The sequence below is a fragment of the Crinia signifera genome, chromosome 6, assembly GCF_055691185.1.
Source record: "Crinia signifera chromosome 6, ASM5569118v1, whole genome shotgun sequence".
In the NCBI taxonomy this organism is placed as follows: Eukaryota; Metazoa; Chordata; class Amphibia; order Anura; family Myobatrachidae; genus Crinia; species Crinia signifera.
The window spans coordinates 48635360-48657495 of NC_139222.1; the positions used below are offsets into that span (position 1 = coordinate 48635360).

At 39.6% G+C, this 22136-nt stretch overlaps 1 protein-coding gene across 1 annotated transcript in view; it reads right to left on the reverse strand.

Moving 5' to 3' along the window:
- CXCL12 (C-X-C motif chemokine ligand 12) overlaps positions 1–22136 on the reverse strand; it is an 81259-nt gene that overhangs the window by 39384 nt on the left and 19739 nt on the right. Inside the window, exons 2-3 of the mRNA XM_083146131.1 lie at positions 11098–11215; positions 9921–10007 (exon numbers count right to left, since the gene is read on the reverse strand). Coding sequence (XP_083002257.1) covers positions 9921–10007; positions 11098–11215 — 205 coding nt within the window. The remainder of the gene's footprint in view (positions 1–9920; positions 10008–11097; positions 11216–22136) is intronic.

Below are 22136 nucleotides of genomic sequence, written 5' to 3' on the forward strand. Positions count from 1 at the left end.
GGTAAACTTACTAATGCTTGATTTTGAAAATTGTAATCAATCTATATAGATATTGTGTTTCATAGGTTAAAATGAACATTTACTAACAAAAAACTTTATATGTACATTTTTAAATGTTAGTAAATGTGTTTAAGCCCCTGAAACACAACATCGATTTTGAACAATTAGGGGACCTTTTCAAAATTACTAAAATTCAGTAACTTTACCCCTCCATGTCTCATGTACAGTTGGATGCAAATACACACCGAGGAACTCCATGTTGCGAAACGATCGTCTGTGGAGCCTATTACCGCCGCACAAAGTGGTCCCCGCTATGGGCAATTTACTAAGTTGTGAGTTCTATTTAACATGGTATGTTGTTATAGACAACAAATTAGAATCTACTTCCTATTTATTTAGCACCTTCTAAAAGATAATATATAGCATCTGATTGGTTACCCATAGCAACATCCCTTGAGAAATAGAACGCCCATTTTAGTAAATTTCCCACTACATCTTTAATCTGATATGGTTACTTATTCTGCATTTTTTATCCTTATGTCCCCTTGTGACAGGAATTTTTGAGAAAGCATCTGCTTAATAGGAATAATTATTGTGTGTCCTTATCTCAAAGTAAATGATCACCTTCGGGCTGCAAATGCAGGGTTGCACTGGGACTTTGAAACGGTTCAGTCCCTGTGCGACCCTGCATGTGCAGTCTGTTCAGATTGTTTAAGCGAACCAGCAATACTGTGGGGGTGCAGCAGAGTGTGGGAGCAGCATCGGAGGCCGGGGGAGGAGGCAGCATTTAGAGCTGGCGATGCTCCAAGTGCTGCCTCCTCCATAGTGTTAAAGGGAAACGGGTCACTCGACCTGATTTACCCGTTCACACTCACAGCAACACGGCAATGAACAAAACCCTTCTTTTTACCCGGTTCGTGTTGATACCGGTGAACTGTAGCTGGTAACCAACTTCACAACGAACCAATTACTGGCTCGAACCTGCAAGAAACGGTCATGAACCCGGTAATTTTGTGCAACGTGAAAGAGGTATGATCCAAACCATTATAGATACAAATGTGTTTTTTATACTGATTTCAACCATCTGTATTTCATTCTAGAATACACTGTTTATACCTAACAACATTGTTACTGCTGGTATTGACATATTCCATTACTACCTATTTTTGCAGATTGAAAGATACATAATGTCAGAAAAATAGAATTACTGACTCACACTGTGTTTAATACCCCTTTCACACTGCAGCTCTTAACCGGTATATTGCCGATTTTTTAGCCTTTTAAAACAGTTAGAGCTGCAGTGTGAAGGCACCAGTCTGCATTTACCGGTTACAAATAACTGGTACTTGCAAACGGGTTAAAAGCAGAGTCCTACTCTGGCTCCTTCAGAGCCGTTTTTTATGCAGTTTGAACGGCTCTGAACCGATATATGGGACTCAGTAAGCAGTGAGCACTGAGCTGGCTATCAGCGAAGTGAATATTTAATGAGCGGGACCCACTCATTAAATATGTGCATATGTAATAAGTGGCTCCCGCTCATTAAATATGCACTGCGCTGTCTTATAGATACTGTCTCTCCTGTTCTCCTAGCTGCTTTCACACTGCAAAACTGCTTGAGACCCAGTATTTATGTGTGTGTTAAAGGGTAATATACCGGCTTTCACCTGAAATGTGAAAGGGGTTTAGTGGCTCAGACCCGGTTTAAATACTGTTTCAAAATACTGGGTCTTAAACGTTTAGGAAATGTTAAAAGCAGTATTATTTTCATGTCACTGGGATACACCAACTGTGTTACTATCCCTAACTGAAAAAACTTTTAAACTATTTATGTCATTGTTCATATGTGTGTCAATATGTATGTGTGGTAAGTGATATATTTTTTATATAAATATTAAAAGTTAATTTTTAATACCATCATCTATTCATGAGGATTATGCCATTCATTATTTTCATAGTGATTCATACTTTCAGAACTTGGCTGGGAATTGTCACAGGTCCTGAACATCTATAGTCATGCATGTTATTTCTCCAATACTCCTTACTAATATACTGTAGGCATAGACATTTTTTCAATAAGCGTGCCCCAGAAAAAAAGAGACTCCCTTTTCTTTCTTTCTCAACTTTCTAGAACAGGCCTGGCCAACTTGTGACCCTCCAGCTGTTGTGAAACTACACATCCCAGCATGCATCACCACAGTTTTATCATTCTCTAATAGCAAAGCTGTGGCAAGGCATGCTGGGACTTGAAGTTTCACAACAGCTAGAAAGCAACAGGTTGGCCAGGCCTGTTCTAGAAGATAATAGATAGAATCTGATGGTTGCTATGGGCAACATCCCATCATCAATAGAGCTCCCATCTTAGTAAATTTATACCAAAGTATCAGTTTATGCAATATTCTGTTTGAGTTATGCATTACTATTGCTCATAGAGTATACTGCCCCCTGAAGACATAATAATAATAATAATAATAATAATAATAATAATAATAATAATAATAATAATACTATGGCCCTTATTCTGATCGGTGCGGCCGGATCCGAATATGCGGCCAGGACCGTGCGTGCAAAACCCTGCCTTCCATACGGATCGCCAACTCCGTCCGTACGCGGTAAGAAGCTGGCCGAACGGACCGCACGTGTATTTTTCATGGAATACGCCTCCTCCATCTCAGGGAACCTCCCCCATCATTCGAGTGGTCCACCAGCTCCCGCAACCTCAGACCACACGGACATTTTTCCGTGCAAAAGCAGGGATCTGGGCGGGCAGCTGACATCCGGCGATGTCATATGTCCGCCCCCTACACGTGCGTCACGACTGCATTACCATACGTACGCCCAGCGTTTGCATGGGAACGCCCATGAAACGCGGGGCGTATGCATATGGTAATGAGCCCAAATAGCCCTTCACGCCCCTCTCCACCCCCTGTTCGGAGTGTTCACATTTCATGCGGGATTTGGCTGTACGCCCCGCTCGCACATGCGCAGAGACGCCTCTGCACATGCGCAGACACAAAACATCGGCGGCACGAACGCACGCGGATATTACCGCGCCAACCAGAATAAGGGCCTATATTTCTGCATCAATTAGCTACAGGTTGAGTATCCCTTTTCCAAAATGCTTGGGAACAGAAGAATTTTGGATAACAGATTATTCCGTATTTCTGAATATTTTTGTATTTCAATGAGGTCTCTTCTATAGATTGTAAGCTTGCCCTCCTACCTTTTGACTGTCTGTAAATACCCTGTTTGTTGTATCACTGTCTCCTTTTGTAAAGCGCAATGGAATATGATGTGCTATATAAGAAACTGTTAATAAATAAATAAATCTTGAGGTATCTTGCATGTCTGTTGTTTAAACACATCAAACACATGAAATGCATACAAATTGATTTTATTTGTGCATGAAACAAGGTTTCAAAACCTGAAACAAAGTTTGTGTCCTATCTGAGGCACTGAATTTGTATGCCAAGTAATCATTTTCTTGCACATATTTAGTGCCAGTTACATATCATATCCTCAGTAGTGTGAGCTACAGATGTCCCCAGCAAAAAAATTATAATATTCTGGAAAGTATGGATAAGGGATATTTGCATAAGAGATACTCAACCTGTAAAAGTTCCTTGGAAAAATATCAAGTATTCAAGCATAGAGATACTCATATAATGAGTATTCAAGCATAGAGATATTCATATAAATTATACTTCTCTTTAAATAGTGTTATAGCACTGAACATTGTGTTGCATAGTCTTCTTTTCCTAAAAACATAAAAGTAACAAGTGTTTTTTTGCACTGATTTGTTTCCTAAACATATCAGGGATACAGTAAATAGCAGGGGCAATAAATTGTGAAATTCATAATTTTTTGCCCCAATTATTTAAATTTTTAGCTCTGGCCTGGTAAGTTTTAATGACTCGGAACAAAGAAAATAATGCATTTTTCTACAATGAATTCTAACATGTTTTGGGATGGTATTGTAGTAGAAAATATACTGTTCTATAATTATCTTTTTTTTTATTACTCTTTGCTTTATTACTCCATGCTGTAGATGATTTTATTTCAATCTTTAAGGAAAATGTAAGTTTTCAGTAATAGGACCCTTTAACAAATGTGTGATGAAAGCATGTTGTAAACCACTTATTTATTAGTAGAGCTGATAGCAGATTATTGTATAAATTAGTAAAGCTCTTGTGTTATAGATAAAGGTATAAAACAGTGGTGGCTCCAGAGATGGGGACGCAGCACAGTTTTAATTTCAAATAGGGTAACCTCACCAACTGCCAGTAAGTTAGTTTGGAATGGCAGTTGGTGTCAGTTGGTGTGGCTTCCCTATTTGAATTTTGAACTGTTCTGCAGACCGTTCTCTGGGAGTAGAAATTTGCAGAAGACAGAAACAAGATTAACTCTGATGGTAAGAAGGATGTTTGGGGGTTAAAAAGACAGACACACTTTAGAAAGCATGAGGCAAGATTAAAAATAAAAGAAAGCATTTTATTGCTGTCACATAGTATAAAAACGGAATAATGTGAGATTTTTCATTTTCATACAAATATAAAAATATATAACATATTATATAACATTGGATTAATACTCTGGATAAAAAAGGTTATATCTATTTACAAAAAAAGAATATTTAATTAACCCCATTCACTGCACTAGACAACAGTTACAGGGCTGAAGCATGTCTTTCACGGCATTTGGGTAATTCATGCTACATAAAATGGGTATTCCGTCAATAAAATACGTTGATGTCACATTGTTTGAACTGTATTTCCCAAACCAGCTATTGCAGTGTGAAATCTGCCGCCCACTTTGAACTTATAAAAAAAAACCTATGTTCAGCTTAGAGAAATATATGGAATGGCTCTGTTGTATACAATACTGGCCCGCATACAAACAGCTGATGGATCTCTTGTTCCAATCACACTAATTGCTGGTGGAAGTTTACAAAACATTTCAGTTTTTGGTTTACATGAATTTACATTCTTTCCATATTAAAATCAGAAACATGCACAGATTTTTACCCACCCATTGTTAATGTATAGCTCCTAACCTCACACACACATTACGTCTATAGGGACAGACAATATATTTCCTAATCTAGATCTACAGATGGAATAAGCTATTTTATTTAACAATAATTCATTTGAGAACTCCATTCAGTAGTTTGTAAACTTGGCATACTCAAGAAATCCAGCACTGTTTGGGGAAAAATTAATCAAACATTCTAAAGAAAACAATTGAAGGTGTTGCCCACAGCAACCAATCAGAGAGACAGCTAGAATGCGATTGGATGTTATAGAGAACACCCCCATTTGCCTCTAGAAGTGTTGTTCCCATTCTGCTTCTTCTTGAATGTGTTTAAATTGATAACAGTTGCCAATTTAGAGAGGACCTCTCATTTCCATTAAAACCATGTTTTACTAAAACATGTTTTTTTTTTTTCAACTGTAGTATTTACTTTTTTATTTTTTGAAACTTATTATCTTAGCTAAATCTGAGATCCATGCATGGACTTTGTTGGCCTTGAATGCTGCTAATTTAAATTGATGGAAACATTCTAATTGACACTTGTTCCTCAGCTGTCGAGACACAATGGAAAAGTAGTATCTAGTTTTAATTCTGTATCTGTGCTGGGTGTGGTAAATGGTCCCAACAGTCGGGATCCCGACAGTCATTAGCTCGAGTCGGGATCCCGACTGGCCGGACTCAGACAGCGGGGCAAGCGCAACAAAGCCCCTTGCGGGCTTGCTGTGCTCGCTAAGCTCACCACCTATTCTATTCTCCCTCTGTGGGGGTCGTGGACCCCCACGAGGGAGGATAGCCGGTGGCCGTCAGGATCCCAACTTTCGGTAAACTGTCCAGCACCCATCTGTACTATAGGGAGAGATTGTACACAATTTTGTTACAATCAGATCTAACAGTCCAAGAAACCTTGGCAGAAAGAGAACTAATTGCTGATGATATAGAGCAGGCATGTCCAACCTGCGGCCCTCCAGCTGTTGTGAAACTACAAGTCCCATCATGCTTTGCCACATGATTGCTATTAGGGAATGCTAAAACTATGGCAAGGCATGCTGGGACGTGTAGTTTCACAACAGCTGGAGGGCCGCAGTTTGGACATGCCTGATATAGAGATACATATAACTACAAGTCTATAGAATATATATATATATATATATATATGTGTGTGTGTGTTTAAAATAGGCATCTGAAAAAGTGGTGTAAAGTCACTGCGATGAAATACAGAGGTAAGCAAGTTCATGGTAGATAAAAGTATCACCATATATAATAGATATAAAATGTATCGATAAGAACAACAGAAAAGGTGTATGACTGCACGAACAATTCTATTTAGTTACTACACATCTGGCTATTCATCATGGATGATCCTTTTGTGGTTCAGTCTAGCCCCTTTGCTGCCAGTAAGATTAACCACACATTACTTGCTAGTTAACATGTTAATGGGTTTCAATCACTCTTTGGTTCCTGGCAGTCTAACCTCAAATGCACCTCTGGGGCATCTAATTTATACCCCTCTTGAAGGGCTGGTATCTTTAATTAAAGCAAGGCCCTTCACACAGGAGCAAGCATGTCTTGTAGCAAGGTCAAGGGGCAGTAGAAAGATGAAAAGCAGCCCATGCACAAAGTATCTTACTACAAGGGAAAGGGGGTATAATTCCACATAGCTCCTCCAGATTTATTTATATGTGGAGGTGGGAAGGTAAAGGCAGCAAATGGGTTGTGCAGCAGCCAAAGGAGAATAACCAGATGTTACATTCATTACTAGTAACCTTTTCCTAGGGTTGCTCAATTAAGCAAAGTGTTACAATGCATAACCCTTGCCACACTGGAGATGCAGGTGGCGTTTGCAGATCTACTGCATGCTAGTAAACAGCAAGTGTCATTTGATTTGTTTGTGACCCTGAACTCAGCTTGTCCAATGGCCTCATATATCAAATTATAAATACAGCTGCGGCAAGTGAGGGCAGGCAGTACTTAGACTAACATTTTGATTCATGGTTAGTTTTAATGTAAAATAAAAGTGCCATATCAAATGATCAGCTGCCAATGTGGTCCCAGCAGGGATGTGGAACATTTGTCACTTCAGCTGTTGTTGAACTTTACATCCCAGCATGTCTTGCAGCAGTTTTAGCATGGCCAAATAGCAAAACTGTAGCAGAGCATGCTGGTATGTGTAGTTCAACAACAGCTGGAATGCCAAAGGTTCCACATCTCTGTTTAGCTTTGTATGCAAGGTGCCCTTTTTCTACTGATATCCTGACTGTACCTTTAACCAATCTGTACATTTTAGTTATGCTGACGCTACCACGAATCTATGGTATATCATAGCCAGGTATATCAGATGTCAATCTCACAGTTGTCTACTAAAAGGCAATTTATGAACATGATGATTGTACCATTTAAAATTGGACTTTAATGTGCCGCTATCTCTGGATGTTACAGTGTCCATCCCACAGATAAATCAGAGCAACTGCTATTCAATAAGAAATAGAGATAATGTCCACTTATGGACTTATAGACCAAAAGTATAAGAATATCCTTACAATGAAATAAAGATGAAGTTTACCAAAAGGTAAAAAAAAGGCGCAGACTAGATGGGCCAGTACTTTTCTGTTGTCAAATTCTGTTTCTCTTGGTTGTGCTAGATAAATGACAGTAGGTTGCTTTGGGCAACTTCTATACTTGTCTATCTACAAGGCTTGATACGTCTTCTCCTAACCTTCTGGCCACACCCCTTCTGGCTCATCCTACCAGCATGGGATTTTTTCACCTCCATGATTAGACATTCAGTGAAGTGTGTATATACTATAGTATGTTTCTGCATTGCTGTCTTTCCCAAAACATAGGATGCAGCTGCTAGTGATAGAGTCAGGCAGACGGACGTATGTATAAGATTCACTGAGCATTGGAGTAGACAAATTAACATTGTCCTTGTGCTGATGCTGTTAGCCTGTGCTTATATATGTATTAATTTTGTTCTCCAAATGTGACATTCAATAAACAAATTGTAGCACGTGTGGCCCTGGTGAAAATCCCACACAAATGTGTTTTCTACTTTCTTTCGGAGTTGAGAGGTAAACATACATAGAAAGTTATTTCTGTGAATTAACTGCAGCTGTATAAATCCCGCACAAGCTGGAAGAGTTGTAATGTATAGCTTGAGTTTTGGTTAATTTAAGAAGTTACAGAAAAATGATGCGATAACAGACGTGCCATAAGGGACAATGGTGTCACGTTAAACATTCTCATTACTAAAGGCATCTCTTCCTGTCTGTTACCAGTGGACTCGGATGACTACAAAGCAGAGACTTGTCTGCATGTGTTTGTATTATGGCACTTGCCTGTTGGATTTAGACATAAAAACAAAACCAATGTTTTGATGCAGGTTAAAAAAATATTCTCAAATCCCAAGAGGCAGCTGGAAAGGTCTTTGTGCGGTCTGGGGAGAGCGGGACCAGATGCTGACTGAGTTTCTGTGAACCTCAAAATAAAACAAAGGCAGCTGGGAAATCTCATATAGGAAAAAAAATCCAATATTGTCCTTTTTTCTGAAACTTTTTGGAAAAGAATAATCATAATGATTCATTTCAAACCTGTGGTGATTTCTTTGTGGGAAAGGGCAGGATCTCATAAGGTTTGCGAGATCTGCACATGCATTGTGGGGTTGGCCATAAGGCAAGAAGCATCACATTAGAAGAAGCCTGATGCACTGTGGGTCTTGCACAGATCACCAGAGGGTGGAGTTTTCCTTCCCCCACTCTGGCATCCGAGATGGTTGATACATTTAAACGTTACAGATTCCTGCCTCAACACCTTATTACATCTCCCAAGGTGTGTTTTCAACTTCTTTAGCAGTGAATCCCTTGAATTAACTGGCATAGAAGCTTAGTAAAATTTTCTTTTTTTTTTAGAATTATTTCACATGATGTTCCCCAAATTCCCATTAGTTTCAAAAGTTTCAACAGTAAAGATAATTAGCAAGGATAATATTGCCTGGTATGTTTTTAATGGAATATGAAAATAGGGGGTATATTTACTGAATGCTGATTTTTCTTTTTTTTTAACTCTTATTAATTTTTCATCTTATAGGGCTAAAAAACACATTTATTAACATTTAAAAATGAATTAAAAAATAATCTGTATTTTAATCTTGGAATTGAGATCGATATTATTCAATCTAAACTCATGCAAAATAGAGCATAAGTAAATATACCCCTAGTACTGAGAATTTTTGAAGTCACTAGACATACAGTAAACTACTCAATATTGTAGATATATCCTATTAACGACACCCTTAAAAAACAATTTCAGGGGATTTTTCTGCTGATAAATATCTCTGTAGGAAAATAGTGGCCATTGCCTATATTGAATGAAACAATAACCCAGGGCTCTCTAAAACATTAATACATCACTAAGTGCAAGTTGTGCCCCACCCTCCATTTTTCACATTTCATTAAGCAAGGAAAGTTACATTAAATGAAATATTATATATGTATATATTTATAGAGCGAGATAATGAAGCATGGTAATTATTTCTATGGAGGCTATAGTCTTGAAAGACAGTTATAGTGTGTGATAATGTCTAGCCCCTTCTACGATAATAGAACTCACAGTGCTAATGTCTGAACCTTGCATAAATCAAGATGCTAAATGGTTTTACTTGTAATCATTTTTTTTTTTGTGTGTTTTGCGGCTCCGCTAGGTACTGCTCATTGGGATGTCCCGGCATCGGGAAGGATACCCACTCAGTCTTTGTGTACCATGTGGGTTCTTACAAGGCTCAGCATGAGATACATTACAAGTTTCCGGGGTACAGGCATATGGTTGCCTGTGGTGGTCATGTCTTAGCACATTTCATGCCGGGAGTGGACGCTGCACATCTGCGGATGCCTGCTTACTTGTTCAAAGCTTTCTCCAGGTACTCCTGGATCCATTTAATCTTGGGGTCCAAGCAAATCTGTTTTCCATTGTGCTTAAGACGAGCCCTGTGAAGGATCAGGGAATAACAAGATAAGGGAAAGAGCTACAGGTTGGAAGAAAACAGCAAGTAGGCAGAAGAAAAGTTTGTGAAAATAAAGACTTTGCAACAAATAATATCATGTTTTTTATCATACAGCTATTTTATTGGGAAATCCTGGCCAATAAATCATTTCATTGGCTGTAAATATTCAAGGAAGGACAGGTGTGGATATATGCCAAATTTCAAAAAATACAGAAAACAATCTTTATTTGTGCTCAATAACTCTTGATAACTTTTATAAAAGGCTAATAATTATTGATTGTGCAGCCAATGAAAAGCTCTTAAATCTCTGATAATGTAAAGAAGTAGCTTTAATGCATGGGACGATAGGACGTTATGCAACATATTGATTGGTTGTAAACCCTTGATTACTCTTCTTAAAGTTGGTACTGTATAGATCCAGCAGCAGCACAATCCGGCAGACAAAATTTATGGAGGCTATTTATGAAACACAAATCAGAAGTTTGGGAAAACTGAGGGTTTTGCAAGATTTGAAGAGTTGTGACAAAATTAGATTTAGCTGTGAATGGAGAGAATATTATAACAATCTAGTGGATCTATTATGTTTCATAGAAATTATAAGGTGTCTTCAGCATTGGGAAAGTATGACCTTGGGGGTATCAATGCATTATTTTTAACATTTAAACATTTTAATTTATCTGTAACCCCTAAAGATGCTGTGGGCCATATGTTAAAGAAGAATCCAATCTCCCGACTTTGTTTAATCAAACCCCCCACAAGCTATCTCTGCTATCCAGGCCTCCTAGCCTTTGAAATTATAACACAGCCAGGACTCAACCAGGGTTCAGGATGCAGCTGATTAGACAAGCTGCAATCATTTTCTGGAACTGTTCTTATTTAAACAAACACCACACAGGACCATGCAAATGCTCTGGAAGACTCTAAATGGTCATATCTCACAAGTGATATTAGAATAAGAGTGATAACGAAATAGATTAGTTGAAAACACACATTATGCAGAAGAATAATTAGTATTAACTAAGTATTTACTATGCAGCATTTTTTTTTTAATTGTGGGATTTCTTTGTACTTACACAATCTGCAGAGAGCAGTTGGTGGTGGAAAGAATCTTCAGGTGCTTGATGTTGCTCTTGGCAACGTTGCTTTCATAGTATCTGCAGGGACATCGGTAAGTCAGGCTGACGGGTTTCTCTGTGGGATGAAAAGACAAACATTGAGACTTAAGACCCCTGAGTGGAGCACAGCCATTGCACAACAATTAGTCATCTCTACACGCTTTACAGATCTATGTTGGAAACATTGCACGGTTGGCCTTTTATCGGTTATAAATCAGTTCAGGTTTGGATTTTGTTTCTAAATTGTAAATTAACAACTTCAAGTTTTTGAAAACGCAGATGTGACTGCTATAGAATCAGAATCAGAATCAACTTTATTGGCCATGTGTGCTTGCGCACACTAGGAATTTTTTGTGGACTACAGTGCAGCATCAAGCAGGGATGAAATGGGGGGGGGGGGGGTGAGGAGGGGAGACAATACATACATTCCATTGAGACAATATGCACATTACATTGAGAGCATTTAGACAAAACTTGCGGGGATCACATGCCCGCCGAGCTGCACAGCGCCTAGGCAGCCATCTGTTGCGTTTTACTAAAGGAAACATTGACAAAACAAACTGGGTAGTAACAAACCGACATAGAGGTAGGAGTTCTGCTTCTAGGTGATTTAAGTATCACAGTGATGTAGTAAATGGTTAACAGAGATCTTAATGATGTCATCATCCAGGCTGTGCTGAGCGACGCAAATTGTAAAGCGCAAAAGAATATGCTGCACTATATAAGAAACTGTAAATAAATAAATTGTGCCATGTACAAGCAAATGCATATTTACACCCCTCTTCCTAGTATAATCTGTCCAACAGATAACCATGCTCAAAGCCCAATAGCACTTTGAATCACTTTTTTGGTTTTCTAGAGCAAATTATTTATAAGTAAAGTAGACTATTTGGAGTTATGTGCGATCTTTGTCACAAGATTACATTAAAATATTTGAGAAACAGAAATTAAACATAAGACAAAATTCCTCAAATAAATAAAATGATCATCTTAATAGTGTAATATATAACAGCTTTAGATGTTATTGATAACAGTTTTCTTTACTCACAGGATTTAATAACACTTTTACAATAATTTAATTATTTACAGACTGCAATGCTGTTTATATGCGTTGATGGCAGGAAGAAAAGTCGGCCTACGTATAAAATCCCATAGAAGAATAATATTGCTATCCTACCAGTAATGTGTGATAAATGTGGAGCTTTAGAATAGTACAGGTGTGGGATGCTAATGTTGGGGTGAGTAAAGGCATCTGGGAGATTTGATTTCGAGAAATGCCTGAAAGATTAGAGTGGGGCAGCTTCTTCATTGTTTTGGAGGTAGGGGATAGTACTCAGACGAGATAACGGGACAGATAAGCGAGCACTTAGCTGCACTGTTATTCTAGTTATTATTATCTTATAATGGTTTGATCCTCAGGCTACAAATAAATCTGTTCCAGGAGGTGAGGAAGCCAAACCATGCAAGGGAAATTAAAGTTTTAACTACTGAACAAAGGATTAACCCTGTTTGGGACAGATTGATCAGAAAAACAAAGCTTTAACCATATGCTCCCAGAGAATGGAGTAGAATTAATTTCAACATACTTGCTTTGAGTAACAATAACAATGTAATACTGCCATTGTGTCTGTATTCCTGGTTTCAGGTTTTAAATTCAGAACAGGGTAGACTTTAATTGCATTTAATGTATTTACACTGCAGTGGGTTATTACCTTAATGATGTTGAAATATGGCGTAATTTACCTCTGTGTTTGGTCACGCTTGACAATATGGGCATACATGTGACATCAATCACTTATGAAAATACTTTTACACTAGACTCCATGGGTAAAATGTAATAGGATGAGAGATTCAGAAAGTGAGAGATTTGGTAAGAAATCTCCAGTTTTTTTAAAGTGGCAATCATTTACACAGCAAAATCACACTGGTTTTGCTGTGTAGATGATTGCCACTTTAAAAAAACTGGAGATTTCTTACCAAATCTCTCACTTTCTGAATCTCTCATCCTATTACATTTCACCCCAAGTGTCGCATCCTGTTTGATAGATAGTACTCCAGAAAGGTGGCAGGTTCCCCGAAACTGTTGAACTAAATAAAGGACCTATTTTACCAAGCCTGTGAGTGCCACCTTTCTGGAGTACTGTGGAGTGAGATCTAATGTTGGTTGGAACAGGCACTCAATCCCTTCTTACTTGTAGTTGCCCTGGTGCCTTCCTCAATTACTCCAATCCAGGTGGAGGGTAGATAGTGATGTGAAGAGGCGGCACTCAGGTCTTTGAAGAAATATTTCAGGCGAGAAACACCATAACTTATATCAACGTTTCAGTTTTATTATAAACTTTCGTCAGGATACCTATATATACCACATATATATAAATATATTATATGTGTGTGTGCGTGTGTGTGTCTGTGTGTGTGTCCACATACATCTTGGCTTTTTTTCTCAATCTGTAACAACATGTAATACATGGCTTAGCTGTTTTTCCAAATGTAGCAAGTAGATGGATTCTAAAAAAAACTTTTGCAGCAGTAGAATATGTATAAAGTAATAGATTAGAGAAGCACATTTTTAAAAAAATCACAAAGCGTGACTTTTGCAGAGTCAAAGTGTGCCAAATTGTGCCATACATAGCACAATAAAACCAAGAAAGAGGAAACCCTTGTTCAGATTGATAGTGAAAAGACTGTCCTATGGGTTGCCATTGACTTTTGATGACTTTTGATGGCTAGCAAACATGGATTTGTCTACATTGTTGGTGATACAACAGTTCTGTCATCAATGGCAGATAATGCAAAAAAAAAAATATCTCCCATTGTATAGCACCACTTTTACTACTCGTTGTTTAGCTGCCACCAGTCTGCAAACATATTCAGAAAAGCATATTTTGCTATAAACATTTTAATATCAACTGTGTATTACAGTTTGTCAGTAGTAGAAAATGTTCCAAATCCAAAACACTTCCAAATAGTAATCTGATCCGACAACTTAAAGGGCAACGATCATCCAAACACGGCCCTGTGTGCTGTGTACTTTATTTTCATTCCTGGATCCTGTTCTTGTATGAGGCAGATATTTGTATTAATTCTCCCCCTGATACTTTCAGTAAGCCTATTTGAAGTGATTAATTAGTACCAAAGATATTTGCCTTAGATAAATACACAGTGATTTAAAATAAATATATCTGTAATGTTATAGCATTAGAATAAGGGTTGAATATATTTTTGTCAATCTGTCTATTTTTATGGTTAGTGACTGGCTCAATTCTTCATGTGCTGCAATGGCCATGATACCTGATGATTACATCAAAGTAACATTCCACAAATAGTTGAGTAGTGTTACATGTGTGTATTGAGAATTCGCTGAAACAATCTATTTCCTCACTCGAGGAAAACAACAAACTACTAATATTTGTCAAATCCAACATAACCCATCACTTATGCAGGATGCAAGTAAGTAACCAATCACACAAAAACGTATATAAACTCAACCTGTGAGCAGCAGTCAGTTTTATAAGCAAAAGTACAATGATGAATTGCTATACGTGTGGTATATTAGGTCGAAAGTGGACAGGTTCACAGTGTCTAGGTTGATCTCAAAAGATCGACGTACATGCAACTTGGGAAAAAGACTGACACAATGAAAGGTCAACATGGAATTGGGCGGCACATAAAAAGGTTAGATACCTAGCTCCAACACCACTGCATTCATCACATGTTACCATTTCCAATCGTAGTCCATGTGGATTATAATGTATGACGTTCTACCTGTACAATATTCATATATATATATATATATATATATATATATATATATATATATATATATATATATATAGGCGTAGGGTCCTGCACTCACATCCAGACGAGTTGATTAGCAGGGGTGCACCACTAAGGCAGTCCAATTCAAACAGCCAAATATATCCAAAATGCTTAATACAAAGCAGGGGCACTCACCAATTTTTGCTTTAGTCAGCAGTTTTAATGCATAGAGTCACTCAAAAGAAGTCGACGTTTCAACCCTCAAGGGGCCTTTGTCAAGACATACAGATTAGCCATCAGCACAGCAGGCAAAGAAGGTATATACTGACACATGCAACTACAGCCATATTTATACCCCCTAGATTGCCAACATTACTCACATCTGTGAGGCTCAATCAGCCATTGGTGGTGCAGTGAAACGCACACATATTTAACCAATATATCAGTGTCTGCGGCCACATAACCATATTGTATAGCTCAATCGGCTTAGCATTAGTGGGGGCACAGCATAACATAGAATAAATGCGAAAACGAGCGTTTAAAGACCGCTAATTACCTTAATACTTGAGCCCTGCAGCAGCATACAGACCGGAAGTCCGCATGGTGACACGCATTCAGCTTCCGGTTTTTGCGTTCCAGCAGCAAGTCAGCTGGGACGCAAGGAAGCCGAAGAATGGGGCTGAACTGTAGCTCACACGTATAGTGTGTGGGCGAATCCCCGCATAGTATAGCCAATTGGCAGCCGCTAAGAGAGACATATACAAAGCGGTATAGTGTGGCAGGGAAACACTGACGAATAGCTATATTAAATATAGAAACAGAACATGATGTATGCTATTTTTAAAGCAATGTTGGTCTACACCAGGGGCATATTATGACGGTTAATTACAATAAAATACATATACACAATGACTAGAAAAGGAAACTTATGAAAAAACATAAAGTCTAAGGAAAATAAACTTAAAATCTAAGGAAAAATAAAGATATAAATATATTTGACCAGTGGTTATTATACTAGATAAACATCACTTCATAATCACTGTTTCATTGGAGAAATACGCTGAGATGATTATACTCATTTAGACCCTTTGGGTCGATGGTATTTAGGCGATTAATCCACCTTGCTTCAAGTTTTTTTAGTTGAAGTTCACGGTTACCGCCCCTTGGATTTTTCTGTACATGGTCGATGAGCATACATCTTAAGCTGGACACTTGATGCCTAGCTTGCATAAAATGTCTCGCGACAGGCTTATCAGAGCTGCCGGCCAGCAGTGCCGCCTTGATCGAGGTTCTATGGTTAGCCATGCGTTCGCGGAAACAGCGGGTGGTGAGTCCGGTATAGTACAGTCCGCATGGACATATCAAAATATAGATCACGTGATCCATAGTGCAAATCAATTTCTTATTGATACGAATTTTTTGGCCACTGTGTGGGTGGGCAAATGTTGCACCGGCCATCATTGACCTGCACGTAGTGCATGTAGGGCACTTGAAGCAGCCCTTCTTTCCAGAGGTCAGCCAGGTAGATGTCTTCAATGACGGATTCATCATTGGCCTCATCAGCATCTGTCGGATGTTGGGGCCCCGTTTATAGGCATTCATGGGTGGCACATTCTGGTCTAGTGCAAGAGCAGGATCCGATCCAACTATTGGCCACAGTTTTTTATATATCGACTGTGTGAGTCCAGACTGATGGTCGTAAGTGCTGACATGGACCATTCTTTTTACTTTGGCGGCTGGCTGTGACTGTGTTGGAGCCTCAAATTTATTTATGGCTTTCTTGAGACAACGGTCAACACTAGTGGGTGAGTGCCCCCTCTCTAGGAATCTTAGACGCATTTCCTCCAATTGGATAGCTGCGTTGTCCTTAGAGGAATTTATCCGGAGGACTCGCAAAAATTGCGAAATTGGCAAACTCTCCTTGGTAGGCGCTGGATGTTGGCTGTTGGCGTGTAAGAGAGTGTTTCGGTCAGTCTCTTTCTTGAACAACGTCGAACCGAGTTTAGACCCCTCTCTATATAGCCTTACATCTAAAAACTCAATAGAGTCACATTTGATATTGTAAGTGAATTTTACAGGCTCATTTAGATTGTTCAGGTAATCAATCATCTCAATAAATTCACATTCAGTGCCAGACCACAAAATAAATATATCGTCGATATATCGATAGAAACGGAGTAGTTTCTGGCCAAATCTGGGATATATGTGGGTCGTTTCAAACGCCGCCATATATAGGTTAGCGTATGATGGCGCTATATTTGAACCCATGGCGGTCCCATTTCTCTGCTCAAAGTACTCCGCTCCATACATAAAGAAATTTTTTGTCAAAATTAACTGTACCAGACTAAGCAGGAATTCAACTGGTGGATGTGTGTGCCCTGCCTGGACTAAACTTTCTCTCAGTGTGTCAATACCTTGCTGATGTGGGATTATGGTGTATAATGATTGTACATCCATCGTGCACAACCACACATCAGCAGGTAGATTGTCGACACACATAACCTTATCCAGAAAGTCTCCCGTGTCCTTAAGGTAGCTCGGGACCACCTTCACGAGAGGCTGAAGAAATTGGTCAACGAAGACCGCAAGCGGCTGGAGGAGTGAACCCATGGCGGAGATGATAGGTCGCCCTGGTGGGTCCTCCAGCCGCTTGTGGATCTTCGGTAGCATATATATGATGGGACAGATGGGGTGGTCAACCGACAGGTAAAGCATAGTTTTTTTATCTATCCACCCCGCATTCAGTCCCATAGTCAATAGATCATCTACAAGTTTCTTAGTAGTTTTTGTGGGATTTTGTTTAAGGTGGACATAGGTATGTACATCATCAAGTTGCCTCCGAACTTCCAAGTCATATCGGGCCCAGTCTTGAAGCACAATCGCCCCGCCTTTGTCGGCGGGGCGGATGACAATATTGGTGTTATTTTTAAGTGACTGAAGAGCCTGCCTTTCAGCTACCGATAGGTTAAAGAATTTGGGCTTAATGGCACCCATCTGGTTCTTTTCACTTTGGGCCATTCTAGAAAATGTGCCTATACTGGCATTTCTAGAAACCGGATCATAAGTGCTGGGTCTTGTAAGTTGGTTAGAATGCAGCATTTCGTCATTAGAGTTGTGAAATTGTTCTCTAAGGCGCAGCTTACGGCAGAACTTGTAGTGATCTACTGACCACTCAAACTGATCATGCGGGGTGGTCGGTATAAAGGAAAGGCCATATGAGAGGACCTTCCGCTCACTCTCACTGAGCATATGGGTTGACAAATTAAAGATCATGTCTGTTTCTTCTTGTCTCTTGGGTATCTTACCCTTCCACCCACCCCTCCTTTGGTGGTTCCTGCAGCGTTTCCTGGCTGGTATGGCGGGTGATTGGGCTGGCCCTGACCTAAAAAAGGCTGTCGCCTTCTAGAGGAGCTATCAGATGTGTCCCCCTCCGAAGAGGTGACAGTATCAAAAAATTGTTGTTGCCTCGGACGGCGTGGCCTTGGCGGGCGACGGCCCCGATTTTCAGAAGAATCTCCTGTAAGCCACCTGTATACCTGGTGATTTTTATAATCACTGTTGACAGTGTCAAGTTTTTTCCGTTTAAATTGTACCAGGTCTTGGTGGTAGGTATCGACTTGATTTTTTAACTTATCAAGCCACGCCTCACTTTTATCGGCTGTTAACTTTTTCAAATGTGTTGTTTTAAAGCTCTCTAGTTCGGTTCTAACCTTCTTAAGGTCGTTGCCAACCTCTTCAATAACAAGTAATATTAGGTCCGCGGAGCACTTGTTGAGTACTCCGCACCACCTCGAGCAAAAAGCGGGGTTGTTACGGCCCAATGTTGGGACGTTATGAACCCTGAAACCTCTAGGGATCTTTTTATTGCGATGATATTCGCTAAGGAACTGCCCATGTAGCAACAAGTCAGTCTCGCGCTTGCGTAGGCGTAGTAATTTATGATAAAGGTCGCTAGAGGTCTCAGCGGGCAGGTCATGAAATTCTATCTGCTCAAAGTAAATCTTATCTGCATCGTCATCTGTGAGTGAGATAAATGTATTTTGTGCAGATGCCAATAGAACCTCATCAACAATATTAGCTCCAAATTGCGTCATAATCAGTCATATATGAAAGAATGTTATCCAAAAACACAATTGAGAAAAAAAGGGAAAAAATCTCTTAAAGAGAAAGTATATGATCTTTTCACATATATGTGACCAGGCACTGAATGTGATATATATACCTATAACCACTGGTCAAAGAGAAATACAACATATAAGGACATAATAAAATATACTGAACTGTCCAGTAGAGTCCATGTATCAGTATAGTCAGCCTGATGTAGCCAGAATTCGATATTTGGAATTGTAAATTGTAGTGGCAAATATTCAATGGGTGCAGGGCAAATGGATTCAATCCTGCTGGATCCACAATACTTAGGCGTAGGGTCCTGCACTCACATCCAGACGAGTTGATTAGCAGGGGTGCACCACTAAGGCAGTCCAATTCAAACAGCCAAATATATCCAAAATGCTTAATACAAAGCAGGGGCACTCACCAATTTTTGCTTTAGTCAGCAGTTTTAATGCATAGAGTCACTCAAAAGAAGTCGACGTTTCAACCCTCAAGGGGCCTTTGTCAAGACATACAGATTAGCCATCAGCACAGCAGGCAAAGAAGGTATATACTGACACATGCAACTACAGCCATATTTATACCCCCTAGATTGCCAACATTACTCACATCTGTGAGGCTCAATCAGCCATTGGTGGTGCAGTGAAACGCACACATATTTAACCAATATATCAGTGTCTGCGGCCACATAACCATATTGTATAGCTCAATCGGCTTAGCATTAGTGGGGGCACAGCATAACATAGAATAAATGCGAAAACGAGCGTTTAAAGACCGCTAATTACCTTAATACTTGAGCCCTGCAGCAGCATACAGACCGGAAGTCCGCATGGTGACACGCATTCAGCTTCCGGTTTTTGCGTTCCAGCAGCAAGTCAGCTGGGACGCAAGGAAGCCGAAGAATGGGGCTGAACTGTAGCTCACACGTATAGTGTGTGGGCGAATCCCCGCATAGTATAGCCAATTGGCAGCCGCTAAGAGAGACATATACAAAGCGGTATAGTGTGGCAGGGAAACACTGACGAATAGCTATATTAAATATAGAAACAGAACATGATGTATGCTATTTTTAAAGCAATGTTGGTCTACACCAGGGGCATATTATGACGGTTAATTACAATAAAATACATATACACAATGACTAGAAAAGGAAACTTATGAAAAAACATAAAGTCTAAGGAAAATAAACTTAAAATCTAAGGAAAAATAAAGATATAAATATATTTGACCAGTGGTTATTATACTAGATAAACATCACTTCATAATCACTGTTTCATTGGAGAAATACGCTGAGATGATTATACTCATTTAGACCCTTTGGGTCGATGGTATTTAGGCGATTAATCCACCTTGCTTCAAGTTTTTTTAGTTGAAGTTCACGGTTACCGCCCCTTGGATTTTTCTGTACATGGTCGATGAGCATACATCTTAAGCTGGACACTTGATGCCTAGCTTGCATAAAATGTCTCGCGACAGGCTTATCAGAGCTGCCGGCCAGCAGTGCCGCCTTGATCGAGGTTCTATGGTTAGCCATGCGTTCGCGGAAACAGCGGGTGGTGAGTCCGGTATAGTACAGTCCGCATGGACATATCAAAATATAGATCACGTGATCCATAGTGCAAATCAATTTCTTATTGATACGAATTTTTTGGCCACTGTGTGGGTGGGCAAATGTTGCACCGGCCATCATTGACCTGCACGTAGTGCATGTAGGGCACTTGAAGCAGCCCTTCTTTCCAGAGGTCAGCCAGGTAGATGTCTTCAATGACGGATTCATCATTGGCCTCATCAGCATCTGTCGGATGTTGGGGCCCCGTTTATAGGCATTCATGGGTGGCACATTCTGGTCTAGTGCAAGAGCAGGATCCGATCCAACTATTGGCCACAGTTTTTTATATATCGACTGTGTGAGTCCAGACTGATGGTCGTAAGTGCTGACATGGACCATTCTTTTTACTTTGGCGGCTGGCTGTGACTGTGTTGGAGCCTCAAATTTATTTATGGCTTTCTTGAGACAACGGTCAACACTAGTGGGTGAGTGCCCCCTCTCTAGGAATCTTAGACGCATTTCCTCCAATTGGATAGCTGCGTTGTCCTTAGAGGAATTTATCCGGAGGACTCGCAAAAATTGCGAAATTGGCAAACTCTCCTTGGTAGGCGCTGGATGTTGGCTGTTGGCGTGTAAGAGAGTGTTTCGGTCAGTTTCTTTCTTGAACAACGTCGAACCGAGTTTAGACCCCTCTCTATATAGCCTTACATCTAATTTGAATTGGACTGCCTTAGTGGTGCACCCCTGCTAATCAACTCGTCTGGATGTGAGTGCAGGACCCTACGCCTAAGTATTGTGGATCCAGCAGGATTGAATCCATTTGCCCTGCACCCATTGAATATTTGCCACTACAATTTACAATTCCAAATATCGAATTCTGGCTACATCAGGCTGACTATACTGATACATGGACTCTACTGGACAGTTCAGTATATTTTATTATGTCCTTATATGTTGTATTTCTCTTTGACCAGTGGTTATAGGTATATATATCACATTCAGTGCCTGGTCACATATATGTGAAAAGATCATATACTTTCTCTTTAAGAGATTTTTTCCCTTTTTTTCTCAATTGTGTTTTTGGATAACATTCTTTCATATATGACTGATTATGACGCAATTTGGAGCTAATATTGTTGATGAGGTTCTATTGGCATCTGCACAAAATACATTTATCTCACTCACAGATGACGATGCAGATAAGATTTACTTTGAGCAGATAGAATTTCATGACCTGCCCGCTGAGACCTCTAGCGACCTTTATCATAAATTACTACGCCTACGCAAGCGCGAGACTGACTTGTTGCTACATGGGCAGTTCCTTAGCGAATATCATCGCAATAAAAAGATCCCTAGAGGTTTCAGGGTTCATAACGTCCCAACATTGGGCCGTAACAACCCCGCTTTTTGCTCGAGGTGGTGCGGAGTACTCAACAAGTGCTCCGCGGACCTAATATTACTTGTTATTGAAGAGGTTGGCAACGACCTTAAGAAGGTTAGAACCGAACTAGAGAGCTTTAAAACAACACATTTGAAAAAGTTAACAGCCGATAAAAGTGAGGCGTGGCTTGATAAG